This window comes from Jaculus jaculus, chromosome 3, assembly GCF_020740685.1.
Source record: "Jaculus jaculus isolate mJacJac1 chromosome 3, mJacJac1.mat.Y.cur, whole genome shotgun sequence".
Classification (NCBI taxonomy): domain Eukaryota; kingdom Metazoa; phylum Chordata; class Mammalia; order Rodentia; family Dipodidae; genus Jaculus; species Jaculus jaculus.
Genome location: NC_059104.1, coordinates 168,916,578 through 168,932,068, shown reverse-complemented (window position 1 = coordinate 168,932,068; position 15,491 = coordinate 168,916,578). Strand labels below are relative to the sequence as shown.

The window sequence follows — 15,491 nt, the reverse complement described above, 5'->3', positions numbered from 1 at the left end:
TACTCTCCTCCCACTCCTGCTCATTCCCTCCCTCTTCCCCACTTGTCCCCTTTTTACTTTCATGTCTGTGGTTTGGTCTAATCCTCCCAATTATTGGGGTTACAGGTTTGAATCACCATACAGTTTATCTTGAAATTTTAAGTTAAAAGAATTTGTTGCACTTCCTAAAAATTAAATGGGACTCTGCAACCCTCCCGTTTCTGAGTTGCGTGACCTTTTTTAGGGTCACAGAACCAGTCCCAGTTCTGTCTGTTCATTTCTCCTCTATGAGAGCCTAGGTGAAGAGGGAAGGACTACAACTCCCAGGGTGCCCCTGTGCAGTTCGTTGTCAGGAGCAACCAAGGAATGCAGACTAACAGCCCGGCTGGAGTCTGAGGACTGCCAGGACCCACTGCGTGCCAGCCATGGGCCGGGATTACTACTCTGTGCTCCAGATCACTCGCAATGCAGAGGATGCCCAGATCAAGAAGGCGTAAGTTGAGTGGCTGCCAGGCCTGGGTCACCCTCTCCAAACCCCTTTCCTGCCCAGTCTAGGGCAGGCAAAGGGAACCTCACTCCTTCTCTGGCTTCTTGCATACCTTATTCTAGCTTGGAGCTGGGTGAGGCGTGCAGGCTGGAAACTCGGGCACACCTCAGCCGCTAATTCTGAGCCCTCACTCTTCCTCTGGTGCCTACATAAAGGAAAGTGCACAGTGCCTGGAAACTTGTATTAGGAGAAGAGACTCTTAGGGTGTCCTGGTAATTAAGGCAAAAGATGAGGCTTAGCTGGGTTTGGTGGCGCACGCCTTTAATCCCAGCATTTAGGAGGCAGAGGTAGGAGTCTCAGGCCAGCCTGAGACTACATAGTGAATTCCAGGTCAGCCTGGGCTAGAGTGAGACCCTACCTCAGAAAAAAAAAAAAAAAAAAAAAAAGATGAGGGCTGGAGAGGGTTAAGGCACATGTCTGCAAAGCCTAAGGACCTGGGTTCAATTCTCCAGGTCCAAAAGTAAGCCAGATGCACATGGTGGCGCATGCGTCTGGAGTTCATTTGCACTGGCTAGAGGCCCTGACACGCCCATTCTCTCTCTAATAAATAAATAAATAAATAAAATTTTTTAAAAAAAAAGATGATGGGGGGAGGGAGGCTATTACCATGAGGTATTTTTTATAATCATGGAAGTTGTTAATAAAAAAAAAAAAGATGAGGATTAAAGGAGAATTCAAGCTCTTCAGTGGGCTAGAGAGAGGGGAAAAGAATGAACTTTGCAATGAACTAGACTATCAAAGGTATAAATGAAAAAGGAAAGTGTCTAGGATAACTTAATTAGAATTGTATACTAGTTTTTTTTTTATTTTTTATTTTTTGGTTTTTCGAGGTAGGGTCTCACTCTAGCTCAGGCTGACTTGGAATTCACTATGTAGTCTCAGGGTGGCCTCGAACTCACGGTGATCCTCCTACCTCTGCCTCCCAAGTGCTGGGATTAAAGGCATGCGCCACCACACCCAGCACGTATAGTAGTTTCATTTATTGAATGTGTAGGTGCTATTCTGAGAACATTCCATCATTGTTTTATTTTATCCTCACAATGACCCTTTGAGGTAAATGCTGTTGTTATCCCAAGGTCATGCAAATGGCAAATGGCAGACAGTAGTCAGACATCATCTCTCCCAAAGGTTGCTGTTCGTGGACTTTTCCCTCCCTGGCCTGGGTCCTGTAGGGGACCTAAGTTGAGGGTGACTGCAGAGGAGGGGCTCCAGGGCAGACGGGGAAGCAAGACACAATTCCAGCACAATTCAGTGCAGTGTGTGACATCAACAACCGTTCAGGGAATCTTACCGGCTAGAGGGACTCATAGAGGGAAAGGTTACCAGGAGGGGAAGCAGATGAAGGAAAAAAAAAAAAGGACAGGGCTGGAGAGACGGCTTAGTGGTTAAGGCGCTTGCCTGTGTAGCCTGAGGACCCAGGTTTGACTCCCCAGAACCCACGTAAGCCGGATGCACAGGTGGCACATGCGCACAAGTGGCTAAGGCCCTGGCATGCCAATCCGCTCTCTTTCGCGCTTGCTCGTTCTTTCATAAAAAAAGGAAGAAGAAGAAAAGAATAAACAGTGCAGTCACTCAAGGCCAAGGCTGAATCCAGGCTCTCCTGCCTGCTCACTCAGCGCATGGGCACATCAATCTGTCAGCTTCAGGTTTTCACTAAAAAAGGGGGTTGTCATGGTATTAAAAATACGATTATTGCTGGGCAGTGGTGGCGCACGCCTTTAATCCCAGCACTCAGGAGGCAGAGGTAGGAGGATCACCATGAGTTCGGGGCCACCCTGAGACTGCACAGTGAATTCCAGGTTAGCCTGGGCTAGAGTGAGACCCTACCTCGATAAAACAAAAAATAAAATAAATAAAAATAGGATTAAAGCCGGGAGTGGCAGTTCATGCCTTTAATCCCAGCACTTAGGAGATAGAGGCAGGAGAATCACTGCCAGTTGAAGGCCAGTCTGGTGAGTTTCAGGACAGCTAGTGATATATATGTATTAGATGAGATAATATATTTTAAAATGCCCAGAAATCATTGTGCATATGAGGTGTGATTAAAAGACTTGCATATGTTTCAAACAACAGTTCTTAATTCTTTTCCCCTGTAACAATGTTTTTGGATTTTTCAAGGTAGGGTCTTATTCTAGCACCATCACCTGAGGGCCAGGTGTTCAAACACATGAGCCTATGGGGAACATTTTACATTCAAACCCAACCTGGGAGACAGTGTCCAGGCCTGCGGGGCTCACTACTCTGTGTATACGTGATTGTATCTCCCCTTACCAAGAAGTCTGTCCATCCTGGTCCTCTGAAAAGCAGACACCAAAATGGGATTAGGTGTGAAGGACGAGGGAGGGAGTATACGTGAGGGGAAACCAAGCCTTTAATCCCAGTACTTGGTAGGTCGAGGTGGGAGGATCACTGTGAGTTCCAGGCCAGCCCGAGATGACGTGGTGAATTCCAAGTCAGCCCAGGCTAGAGTGAGACCCTACCTTGGAAAAATAAGACGAGGGGAAGAAAGACTTTAGACTGTAGTGCAAATCCAGTATCTGTGAAAGGAGAGAGAAGAGGAAGCGTTGGATGGTGAGTGTGGCCTGTGGGAGAGAGAATCTTTAAGCCAAGATTGCCTGTTAGCGGAAGGTATGGCTTGACTACGAAGTGTCCTCCAAAGACCTGATTTCCAGCTGGTTGTGAATCATAAGGACACTAACGTGTCAACAGACGAGTCCCAGCATAGCTGGGTGGGCTCTTAGGAGGTAGGGCCTAGCTGGAGGAACTTGGTAACCGAAGCTGGCTTTTGAAGGTATGCCTGGCCCCCACATCCCTCTCCTCTCTTCTCCTCTCCTTTCTCTGTCTTCTTTTTCTCCCTTCTTTTTCCCTCTCCCCTCTCTTCCCCTTTCCTCTTCCCTGCGACCATGAGCTGAAAAGCTCATGCTCCTAGCCATGAAGTTCTGCCCCTCCACAACCCACAAACAACGAAGCTGGGCGTGGTGGCGCACGCTTTTAATCCCAGCACTTGGGAGGCAGAGGTAGGAGGATCACCGTGAGTTCGAGGCCACCCTGAGACTACATAAGTGAATTCCAGGTCAGCCTGAGTTAGAGTGAAACCCTACATTGGGGGGGGGGGTGGAGATAACCCTGAGATGTTCCATCTCACGGGGGGACCATCACCAAATCCTACCATCCTTAAGGCCAGGGCTGCGGCAGCCTGGGGAGGTACAGCCTCAGAACAAATGCCCAGGGGGCAGCTGCCAAAGCTGTCAGCTGGCTACACTTCCTATACCAGGTTCAGATTCTCTCTTCCTGTGTCATAACCCCTGGCTCATAGTAAGGCTAGCACCCAGCCTTAAGCAGATCTTTGAAGTCCTCAGAAGCAGGTGAGCTGCGGTATCCCTCCTCTAGGTATCGAAAACTTGCCCTGAAGACCCACCCATTGAAGACATCTGAGCGGACTGCAGAGGAGGCATTCAGGCAGATAGCAGAAGCCTATGACGTGCTGAGTGACCGTAAGTGACAGTGGGGTTGAGCACAAGAGTCGCCTTAAGAGTGGATGTCATCCACGGCACCATTAAGATTGTTCCTTAGGGCTTAGTGGTTAAGGCGCTTGCCTGCGAAGCCAAAGGACTCGGGTTCGATTCCCTAGGACCCATGTAAGCCAGATGCACAAGGGAGGGCATGTGTCTGGAGTTTGTTTGCAATGGCTAGAGGCCCTGACATGCCCATTTTCTGTCTCTCTTTCTCTCTGCTTGCAAAGAAAATAAAGTGTCCAGGCTGTTGAGTTTTCTGCAGGGAAAGGTCCTCTCTGCCTGGAATCTGAACACCTTAAGAGGGAACGCAGAGTGAAGGCGATCCTTCTTGGTAGCCACACGCTAAGGTGGGCTGGCTGAGCACTCTCCCAGCTAGGGCGGAACAAGAGCAGATGCATTCCCTGTGTGCCTCATGCCCTGCAGGAATGAGCCTTCCTGAGGCCCATGCTGGCTGCCCAGGGGCAGAAGGCCCATGCTGAGCTGGCACGCTTGTTCCTCCTTCCCAGACTCTCCTCAGGGACAGCAGTAGGGGGACAGAGAGGCCAGAAGCCACGAAGAAATCTCCCTCCTCTAGAAATCAGATGTATGGGGCAAGAATGATTAACCATCTGGCCTCTGTCAGGAACAGCCTGGGCACTGTGGTTGTGGATACAGCGCAGAACGCCTAGAACACTAGTTTCTCCAGCTCTGAATTGTCAGGACTCTAGGATTTCAAAACTCTGTAAATTTGTAAGTTCAGACGGCAGATGTGACAACTGACTAAAACCAAACCTAGGTGTGTGGCCTGACCCACAGCTTTCCAGTTCTCCCTGCTACACCCATATGCAAATTTTTTTTGTTGTTGTTCTCATTTCCTTCTGGGCTGTAGGGTTCATCTTTTGGGATGAATGAATCTAAAGTTTATACATATGAAATTGATTGTCTAACTTCCAGGATCTTGTGCTAGAGACTGGCAGGTGCAGGTACGGATAATAAGGCTAGTCTTGCCCCCCACAAGCTCTCCTGCCCCCCCATCCCTCCCTTAAGGCTGGACCCCTCCTCAAGGGCACGTGTGTCCACAGCTGTGAAGAGAAGCATCTATGACAAGTTTGGAGAGGAGGGCCTGAAGGGCGGGATTCCTCTGGAGTTTGGATCCCAGACCCCATGGACATCGGGCTACGTCTTCCATGGCAATCCTGAAAAGGTGTTCCATGAATTCTTCGGGGGAGACAACCCCTTCAGTGGTAAGAAAGACCTCTAAGTCCCTTTAATTACTGAGAAACCATAAACAATGTATTAAAAAAAATATTTTAGCCGGGTATGGTGGCACACGCCTTTAATCCCAGCACTTGGGAGGCAGAGGTAGGAGGATTGCTGTGAGTTCAAAGCCACCCTGAGAGTACACAGTGAATTCTCCATGTCAGCCTGAGCTAGAGTGAGACTCCACCTCAAAAAAACAAAAACAAAAAAATTTTTTTTTTAATTTGCGTATTTGACTGTGTGTGGGGTGTGTGTGTGCATGAATGCTTAAGTACATGCATGTGCATGCCACAGGGCCTCTAGCCACTACAAATGAACTCCAGACACATGTGCCACTTTGTGCATGTAGCTTTAAGTGGATACTGGAGAATCGAGCCCGGGCCATGTGGCTTTGCAAGTGCCTTTAACTCCCCCTAGTCCGCTTCTGGCTTTTCCTGTGAGATCCTGGGGAGGATCAGTCAGGTAGTCAGGCTTGAGTAGTGTAGCAGACAGCTTCAGGTTCGCTAAGATGCACTTCTAAACCAGGCACAGTTATGGAGGAAGGGATTTATTGAAGCTTACAGATCCAGGCGAGTTTCCATAATGGCAGAAGAAGCTGGCCTGCTTTCACAGGTCCAGGCAAATGAGACCGATAAACCACAAGTCAAATCACACAGCACACTTCAGGCACTTTGCATATCTTTGTATTTTATTTTATTTTTATTTATTTATTTGACAGAAAAAGAGGGGGGAGAGAGAGAGAATCGGCGCGCCAGGGCCTCCAGCTACTGCAAATGAACTTCAAATGCATGCACTACCTTGTGCATCTGGTTTACTTGGGTCCTGGGGAATTGAGCCTCGAACCAGGGTCCCTAGGGTCCTTAGGGTTCATAGGCAAGCATTTAACCACTAAGCCATCTCTCCAGCCCCACACTAACTTTTTGTTAACCTAATTTAACTTGAAATAATACTTCAACATTATGCTATTTATGAATCTTTATTCATTTTTTCCAAAGATCTGTTTATTTTTATTTCAGACAGAGAGAGAGAAAGGGAGATAGAGAGAATGGGCACACCAGGGCTTCCAGATACTGCAAACGAACTCCAGACACATGTGCCACCTTGTGCATCTAGCTTACATGAGACCAGAGGAATCGAACCTGGGTCCTGAGGCTTCGCAGGCAAGTGCCTTAAGTGCTAAGCCATCTCTCCAGCCCTGTTCATTCATTTTTATGTCTGCATGCAACTTCACGTGCAGATGTGCATTCCTCAGAAATCAGCAGCACAAACATAATTTTTTAGCCTGTGAAACCGGGGTTCAACAGAGGGAATTGAATGGTTAAAAAATCACTGGGCTGGAGAGATGGCTTAGCAGTTAAGCGCTTTCCTGTGAAGCCTAAGGACCCTAGTTCGAGGCTTGATTCCCCAGGACCCACATTAGCCAGATGCACAAGCAGGTGCATGTGTCTGGAGTTCGTTTGCAGTGGCTGGAAGACCTGGCGTGCCCATCCTCTCTCTCTCTGTCGCTCTCAAATAAATAAATAAAAATAAACAAACAAACAAAAAAATCACTGGGAGGCCAGGTATGGTGGTGCACATCTTTAATCCCAGCACTTAGGAGGCAGAGGTAGGTAGATCACCATGAGTTCAAGGCCACCCTGAGACTACATAGTGAACTACAGGTCAGCCTAGACTACAGTGAGACCTTACCTCAAAAAATACAGAAAAAAAAAAGAAAAGAAAAAGAAATCACCTGAGGGATGGAGAGATGGCTTAGCAGCTAAGTTGCTTACCTGTGACGCCTGAGAACCCTAGTCCAATTCCCTAGTACCCAAGTAAGCCAGCTACACATGGTGGCACATGCGTCTGGAGTTCTTTTGCAATGGGTGGAGGCCCTGGCATGCCCGTTCTCTTTCTCTCATAAGTAAATTAAAAAATAAAAATAAAAATATTTAAAAAGAAGGGAAGGGGCTGGAGAGATGGCTTTAGCGGTTAAGCGCTAGCCTGTGAAGCTGAAGGACCCTGGTTCGAGGCTCGGTTCCCCAGGTCCCACGTTAGCCAGATGCACAAGGGGGTGCACGCGTCTGGAGTTCATTTGCAGAGGCTGGAAGCCCTGGCGCGCCCATTCTCTCTCTCTCTCTCTCCCTCTATCTGTCTTTCTCTCTGTGTCTGTCGCTCTCAAATAAATAAATTAAAAATTTAAAAAAAAAAAAAAAAAAAAAAGAAGGGAAGGCCGGGCGTGGAGGCGTACTCCTTTAATCCCAGCACTTGGGAGGCAGAAGTAGGAGAATTGCCATGAATTCGAGGCCACCCTGAGACTACATAGTGAATTCCAGGTATAGACTGGGCTAGAGTGAGACCCTACCTTTAAAAACCAAAAAAAAAAAAAAAAAAAAAAGGAATCAGAGAACACCCTGCTGTGTTCCAGAACACAGTATGGCAGTTTTTATAATCATAGCGCTAACCATTTGCCACCATGGCCGCTCTGCTTGCCTCTGGCAGGCATGACACTCGGGCATGGTTTGGGGGGGCGGGGTGCAGGATACAGTGCTGTAGAGAAACCCAGTGACATCTTGGCCAGTGCTCAGCAGCTCTAGCCAAGTTCCACCACTTTCTGACTTCCAAATGGCCTAGTTCTCACCTCGTAAACAGAAGTCAAAGCTAGGCTGCGGGAAGGCTAGAGAAATGTTCCTTTTAGCTCTAGAGACCCCACAGCAGAGAAGACTCAGGTGGAGGCAGGAGTAGCTGGCAAGGACCAGTATGTCCACCAATGGGGACATAATGCTTGATAATAATTACGAGAAATGTAAATAATCCTTTTAAAAAGTATTGTATATATTTATTTATTGAGCGAGAGAAAGAGGCAGATACAGAGAGAGAGAGAGAATGGGCCTATAAGGGCCTATAGCTATTGCAAACAAAGGGCTTATGTGAATGTGAGCGCTGGGGAATTGAACCTGTTGAACTTGGGTCCTTAGGCTTTGTGGGCAAGTGCCTTAACCACCAAGCCATCTCTATAGCCTCAAAGCCTCAATCCTTTTTTTTTTTTTTCTTTCTTAAATTAGAAAAGCCAGGTGTGGGGCTGGAGAGATGGCTTAGTGGTTAAGCGCTTGCCTATGAAGCCTAAGGACCCCGGTTCGAGGCTCGGTTCCCCAGGTCCCACGTTAGCCAGATACACAAGGGGGCGCATGTGTCTGGAGTTCGTTTGCAGTGGCTGGAGGCCCTGGCGCGCCACTATCTGCCTTTTTCTCTCTGTCTGTCACTCTCAAATAAGTAAATAAAAATAAAAACAAAACAAATTTTTTAAAAAGCCAGATGTGCTGGGTGTGGGTCGTACATGCCTTTAATCCTAGCACTAGGGAGGCAGAGGATCACCATGAGTTCAAGGCTACCCTGAAACTACATAGTGAATTCCAGGTCAGCCAGGACTACAGTCAAACCCTATCTTGAAAAAAACAAAAAAAGCTTTGGGCTGGAGAGATGCCTTAGTGGTTAAGGTGCTTGCCTGCAAAGCCAAAGGACCCAGGTTCAACTCCCCAGGACCTACATAAGCCAGGTGCACAAGGTGGCACACGTGTCTGGAATTCATTTGCAGTGGCTGGAGGCCCTGGTGTGCCCATTCCCATTCTCTCTCAAATAAATAAAATAAATCTTTAAAACAAAAAGAAAAAAAAGTTTCTGAGTTTGAGAGGTAAGATGAGATGCATTGTTTGGGCAGGTCCTGAGGAGGCAAGAGGGAGCATGGCATGTCACCCTGGGCGTGTGTTTGTGAGTCTTTATACATAGTCTCTTACCCTTCTTTGTCCCATAGAATTTTTTGATACAGAAGGACATGAAGTGGATTTAAATTTTGGGGGGCTCCGGGGCCGAGGGGTCCAGAAGCAGGACCCCCCAGTTGAACGGGATCTCTATCTTTCCCTGGAGGATTTATTCTTTGGCTGCACCAAAAAAATTAAGATTTCCCGGAGGGTGAGTACTTGCCTAGTTCTTGGGAGCCACGGTCTGTCCTCACCTCCACCCTCCCTGCACCTCCACCCTCACCCCAACTAGAGAGCCAGGCATGGTGTCTGATGGCATCTTAGATGGAGAGACTCACAAGTTTACATTTTAGAATTTGGAAAGGATAATTGAGGGTTTCTTCTTAGTAAGTCCCCTCTGCTGCCTCCCAGCTAGGGAAGGACCCCTCTTGTCTCAGACCAGCTCCACCCTTGTGGGAAGTGGAGGAGTCAGGAGTCTGTGTTCCAGGGGAGGAGTCCCCTGTGAATCCTGCTACTGGGGCATTACCAGGGTTTCACTCTGACCCAGGCTGACCTGGATGGAATTCACTATGTAGTCTCAGGGTGGCCTCGAACTCACAGCAATCTTCCTACCTCTGTGGCCCGAGTGCTGGGATTAAAGGCATGTGCCACCACGCCTGGCAACCCTAGGCTTTAATTAAGGCTGTGTGCCTCTGTTAGCAGGGTGGGCTGGGGTGGTCTCCAAGGTGACAGGTTGAAGAAGACTCATGAGTCACTGAGTTCAGCCCTTAGCTTGACCCTGTCCTGTGGCCCAGCGCTCTGCTAGGTCTCCTCATCTTGGCCCATAGGGGAGATGGTTGTTGGAGCCACACTTTCCAAGGGTGGCTCACGTGACTTGGAATTGGCTGGGGGACTGTGCTGCATGCAACTCAGACAAGTCGAGAAGTCTGGGACATTCTTATGACCAGTCCCTGTCCTTATCAGATGACAACTTCATAGAAGCTTGAGTCTGCAGTCTGTGGTGGACTTGGAGTGGACAGTGAGGGACAGAGGAGCTCCAGGAACACTGGTGAAGACTTGGGGATTCCAAGAACTGTCCCGGGCTTCTGGGAGTTGAAGGGAGAAACTAAGTACATTTTCAGTGTGTATCTGTTAGTGGCCAGGCTTGTGGTGACTGTGTTGGTGTCATAGGCCACAGCTCCCACCTGAGGACATAGCCTGCCTTTAATCCCAGCACTCGGGAGGCAGAGGTAGGAGGATCATCAAGAGTTCAAGGCCACCCTGAGACTACATAGTGAATTCCAGGTCAGCCTGAGCTAGAGTGAGACCCTACCTCGATGAAAAAAAAAAAAAAAAATATATATATATATATATATATATATATATATATATATATATATATATATGGCTCAGGGCAGTTCATCTCCATGGTGACTGAGCAAGCCCAAGCTGAAATCCCACAGTGTCTTTTATATGGGCAAAGGTGGAGGGAGAGTCATGGAGAGCTGAGAAAACCACCCTCCACCCTCTCGCTGCAGGTACTGAATGATGACAGGTACTCTTCCACCATCAAGGACAAGATCCTGACAATTGATGTGAAGCCTGGCTGGAGGCAGGGCACACGTATCACCTTTGAGAAGGAAGGGGACCAGGTAAGAGAGGGAGAAGTTGGGCTGGAGAGATGGCTTAGAAGTTAAGGCGCATGCCTGCGAAGCCTAAGGGCCCCCGTTCAATTCTCTAGGTCCCCCGTAAGCCAGATGCACATGGCGGCACATGTGACTGGAGTGAGTTTTTGGTGGCTAGAGGCCCTGGTACATCCATTTTCACACACACACTCTCTCTCTCCCTCTCTTTGTCTCTAATAAATAAAAAAACTAAAAACAAAATCGTTATAAAAAAGAGAGAGAGCGAATTTGGCTAGGTAAGGCAGGCTTAGGCAGTGGGAATACTGAGACAGAAGGAGAAAATGATTTAAATTTTTCCAGGTAGGGTCTCACTCTAGCACAGGCTGACCTGGAATTCACTGTGCAGTCTCAGGGTGGCCTCGAACTCATGGCAATCCTCCTACCTCTGCCTTCTGAGTGCTAGGATTAAAGGTGTGTACCACTATGCCTGGCTTATTTATTTAGTTATTTATGGGAGAAAGTGAGATAAAGAGGTACATAGAAAGAGAATGGATGCACCAGGGCCTCCAGCCACTGCAAATGAACTCCAGACACATCCACCCCCTTTGTGCATCTGGCTTATGTGGGTCCTGAGGAAATGAACCTGGGTCCTTTGGCTTTGTAGGCAAACGTCCTAACCGCTAAGCCATCTCTCCAGCTCTCTTTGTTTGTTTTTAGAAGTGAATGTTTCATAGCCAAGAAAGTGGGGGGTGGCGCTGGAGAGATGGCTTAGCGGTTAAGACGTTTGCCTGCAAAGCCAAAGGCTCCAAAGGTTCGATTATCCAGGATCTACGTAAGCCAGATGCACAAGGGGATGCATGCATCTGGAGTTTGTTTGCCACGGCTAGAGGTCCTGGCACGCCTATTCTCTCTCTCTTCCTCTTTCTCCCTCTCAAATCAATAAAAATAATGATAAGAAGAAAGTGGGTGGCTGGTATGGGCAAAGGAACTCATCTCTTTTGCCTGTGAACACTCCATCCCTTTGCATCTCACTTCTCAGCGCTTGAGGACTCAGCATCCTCAAGACGGTCGTTTTAATTTTTCACAGATAAGTATTTAATTACTAACAAAATGGTTCTGAGTGCCTCTTATGCTTGGGCTTTACTCAGAGAAGCCCTGAAGAAAATTGGGAAGGGCACTGGAGGTGAGGCCCAATCTTCTTTTCACCTCTGGTGATCTTGACCTGAAGAAGTCTTTTCCATCTCTGGGCCTCAGTTTCCCACTCTGTAAAAAGAGAGTAACAGGGTGTAGTGGCGCACACCTTTGATCCCAGAACTTGGGAGGCAGAGGTAGGAGCATTGCCATGAGTTCGAGGCCACCCTGAGACTACCTAGTGAATTCCAGGTCAGCCTGAGCTCGAATGAGACTGAATGAGACCCTACCTCAAAGAACTAAAAAGAGAGAGAGAGATGGCCGGGTGTGTTGGTGCATTCCTTTAATCCCAGCACGCGGGAGGCAGAGGTAGGATTGCCATGAGTTCGAGGCCACCCTGAGACTCCATAGTGAATTCCAGGTCAGCCGAAGCTAGAGTGAAACTTTACCTTGAAAAACCAAAAATAAATAAATGAAAACAATAAACCACCCCTCAGTCTAGGTGCAGTGATTCACACGCAATCCCAGCTAGTTGGGAAGCATGAGGCAGGAGGATCACTTCTGGGTTCAAGGCCAACCTGGGTGACATAGTGAGTTCCAGGCCAGTCTGGACTGCACAGTGAGACCTTATCATCACAAGTACGTAATTCCAAATCACCTGCCGTGGGCAGCCCTCCTTCCCTTCCCCACGTGGGCCACAGCTTCAGTCTCTGGGCTTCCCTCTTGCCAGTCTTGACCTTGCTGAGGAATAACTGAGAGATGGAGCTATCTGATGACTCTGCCCCAGTGGCCAGAAGAGACCTGGGAAGGTTTGGTAACTCACTGAAGGAGAAGCAACATTCCTGAGGATCTTTTTTTTTTTGGGGGGGGGACGAGGTGTTTTGAGGTAGGGTCTCACTCTAGTTCTTGCTGAACTGGAACTCACTCTGTAGTCCCAGGCTGGCCTTGAACTCATAGCGATCCCCCTACCTCTGTCTTGTGGTGTCCAAGCAATTTTTTTAAAATATATTTTCATCTGTTATTTATATGTGTGTGCATGTATGTACATCAAGGTCTCTTGTTGCCACAAACAAATGCCTGTCCAGCTTTACGTGGGTGACTGGGGAACTGAACCTGGGACCACAGGCTTTGCAAATAAGTGCCTTTAACCCCGAGCCCACTCCTAAGTTTTTAGCAGACAGAGACTTGTGGGCACTTGTCCTCTCTCCAGCTCAGGGCTCTGCCGTCACCCTTGGCTTTCTCTGCCCAGGGTCCCAACATCATCCCAGCTGACATCATCTTCATTGTGAAAGAGAAGCTCCACCCTCGCTTCTGCAGGGAGAACGACAATCTCTTCTTTGTGTATTCCATCCCTTTGGGCAAGGTGAGTGGGCAGAGCGCAGGACCAGCTCGCGGAGGCCCAGGCCAAGCCCCATTTGTGCCAGCCTCAACTGTATCTCCCCGGCCCCTGCCATCAAGGTCCTGTGGGTCCCCCGCTCCCCAGCACACGGTTGCGGTCTGGTATTGGACAGACCCTCACAACAGGCCCTCCTGCCCCTCTCTTCATCTCTAAAGAAGCTTATCTGCTGCTACCAGCACCACCTTGTGGCCTTCCTCACACTCCAGAATGGCGAGGACTCTCCTTGCTCCCACAGAGCTCATCGTAATTCTTTTGTTTTGTAATTTCTTCTTTTTCCCTGTTTGTTTTTCTGAGGTAGGATCTCACTGTGGTGCAGGCTGACCTGGAATTCACTATGGAGTCTCAGGTGGCCTCGAACTCTTGGTGATCCTCCTGACTCTGCCTCTCCCGAGGGCTGGGATTAAAAGGCGTGAGTCACCACGCCCGGCTTGTAATTTTTTTTTTTTTTTCTGAGAGAGAGAGCAAGAGATGAGAGTGAATATTGGCACACCAGGCCTTCCAACTGCTGCAAACTCCGACACGTGCACCACCTGTGTGCGTGTGCAACCTTGCGCCTATCACCACTGTGTGTGGGACCTGGAGAGTCAAACATAGGCTCTTAGGCTTTGCAAGTGTTAAACCATCTGTTCAGCCCCCATCATAACTCTCCCAACATTCATCTGACCTACCACACTGCGAACTCCAAATATTGAGGGCCTAGCTCATTCACATTTAGGTTTTTTTTGTTTGTTTGTTTGTTTCTCGAGGTAGGGTCTCACTGTAGCCTAGGCTGACCTGGAATTTCCTGTGTAGTCTCAGGGCAGCCTCGAACTCATGGCGACCCTCCTACCTCTGCCTCCTGAGTGCTGGGATTAGAGGCATGCGCCACCACACCTGGCTCATTCACATTTAGTTCAAGTCTTTTTTTTTTTTTCCTCCCTGGTGCCCAGCTCAAAGTTTGGCCCCAAATAGGCTCATAAATGCTTTCTCAATAGAAGGGCCCCAGTGACCCTCTCCGCAGCCATCCTATGTCCTAACCTCCCCAGGCCCTCACCTGTTGTACCGTGGAGGTGAAGACTCTGGATGACCGGCTGCTCAACATCCCCATCAATGAAATCGTCCAGTGAGTCTGCCTGTCTGCCCTGGGCTCAGCAGCAATGAGAAGGGATGGGCTGAGACTTAAGTGGGTAGAGCCAGAGAGGCCTGCCTGGTGGTTATGCAGAACACGTTCTGCTGAAAGAGAGGCTAGCCGAGATGCACCCCACGCTCTGGCCAACCTGGCTTGCTTTACCTGGCAAAAGGAATGTCCTGCTGTAATTTGTTTGCAGCCTCAGTGGAGATTAGAGGTCCTCCCAGCGTTGGGCGTTTCCGGCTGCGTCCACCCCCAAACTTCTCACTAGTTTTTTGTTGTTGTTTTTAGAGGTGGGGTCTCACTGTAGCTCAGGCTAATCTGGAATTAGTCTCAGGGTGACTTCAAACTCCCAGTGATCTTCCTGCCTCTGCCTCCCAAGTGCTAGGATTTAAAAGCGTGCTCCACCACGTCAGGCTCTCACTAGTTTTAAGCTATGGTCCCGATGTTCTTTTCCAAGAAAGCACAACTGTTCTTCCCATCCTGGAAGCTGTAGTGACACCCCATTCCCATGGTTCCGTGACCTGGGGTGGCACGGGCCTGTTAGATGCCACTTTTGGCAACCGCTCTGCTCCCTTCTTCTGTTTTTCCCTATGTCAGCCCCAAGTACTTCAAGCAGGTACCAGGTGAGGGGATGCCACTGCCCGAGGACCCCACCAAGAAGGGTGACCTCTTCATCTTCTTCGACATCCAGTTTCCTACCCGCCTCACACCCCAGAAGAGGAAGATGTTGCGCCAGGCTCTGCTCACCTAACCCTCAGGGGTGAGGGCTGGCTGGGTGTGACCCACCCTACAGCCCCAGCCATACAGGGAAGCCAGCTCCTGCAGATGTCCTTTGAGGGTGGACCAGCACGGGACCCCGGGCTAAGATAATAAAAGACTCCTTTCCCATCTCCTGTGTCCTGGAACTTCCTGCAGTCCTAGGAAGCTGGACGGCCAATCTGGCTTCCTGAGAATAGGCCACTACCCTCCCTGGGGCTTCAGAGCCCTTGGTCATGGACAGGGATGTGCGACCCGCTAGGGTCCGCAACTCCATCATTGACTTTTGAGGTAGGGTCTCACTCAGCCTAGGCTGATCTGCAATTCACTATGTAGTCTCAAGGTGGCCTTGAGCTCAGCAGTCCTCCTTCCTCTGCCTCCCAAGGGCTGGGATTAAAGGCGTATGCCACCATGCCCAGCTCTACTCTTGACTTTTGGTGACACACGATATCTAGAAGTTTCTAGAATGTACT

At 48.9% G+C, this 15,491-nt stretch overlaps 1 protein-coding gene across 1 annotated transcript; it reads left to right on the top strand.

The window, feature by feature from the left end:
* The first annotated feature begins 338 nt into the window (after positions 1-338).
* Positions 339-15,142, top strand: Dnajb13 (DnaJ heat shock protein family (Hsp40) member B13). The gene is made up of 8 exons (XM_004656282.2): positions 339-472; positions 3,917-4,020; positions 5,103-5,264; positions 9,071-9,228; positions 10,535-10,648; positions 13,002-13,115; positions 14,177-14,253; positions 14,860-15,142. Exons 1-8 carry the CDS (start codon positions 405-407, stop codon positions 15,011-15,013), a joined length of 951 nt encoding a protein of 316 aa, XP_004656339.1. The 5' UTR covers positions 339-404; the 3' UTR covers positions 15,014-15,142.
* The last annotated feature ends 349 nt before the right edge of the window (positions 15,143-15,491 follow it).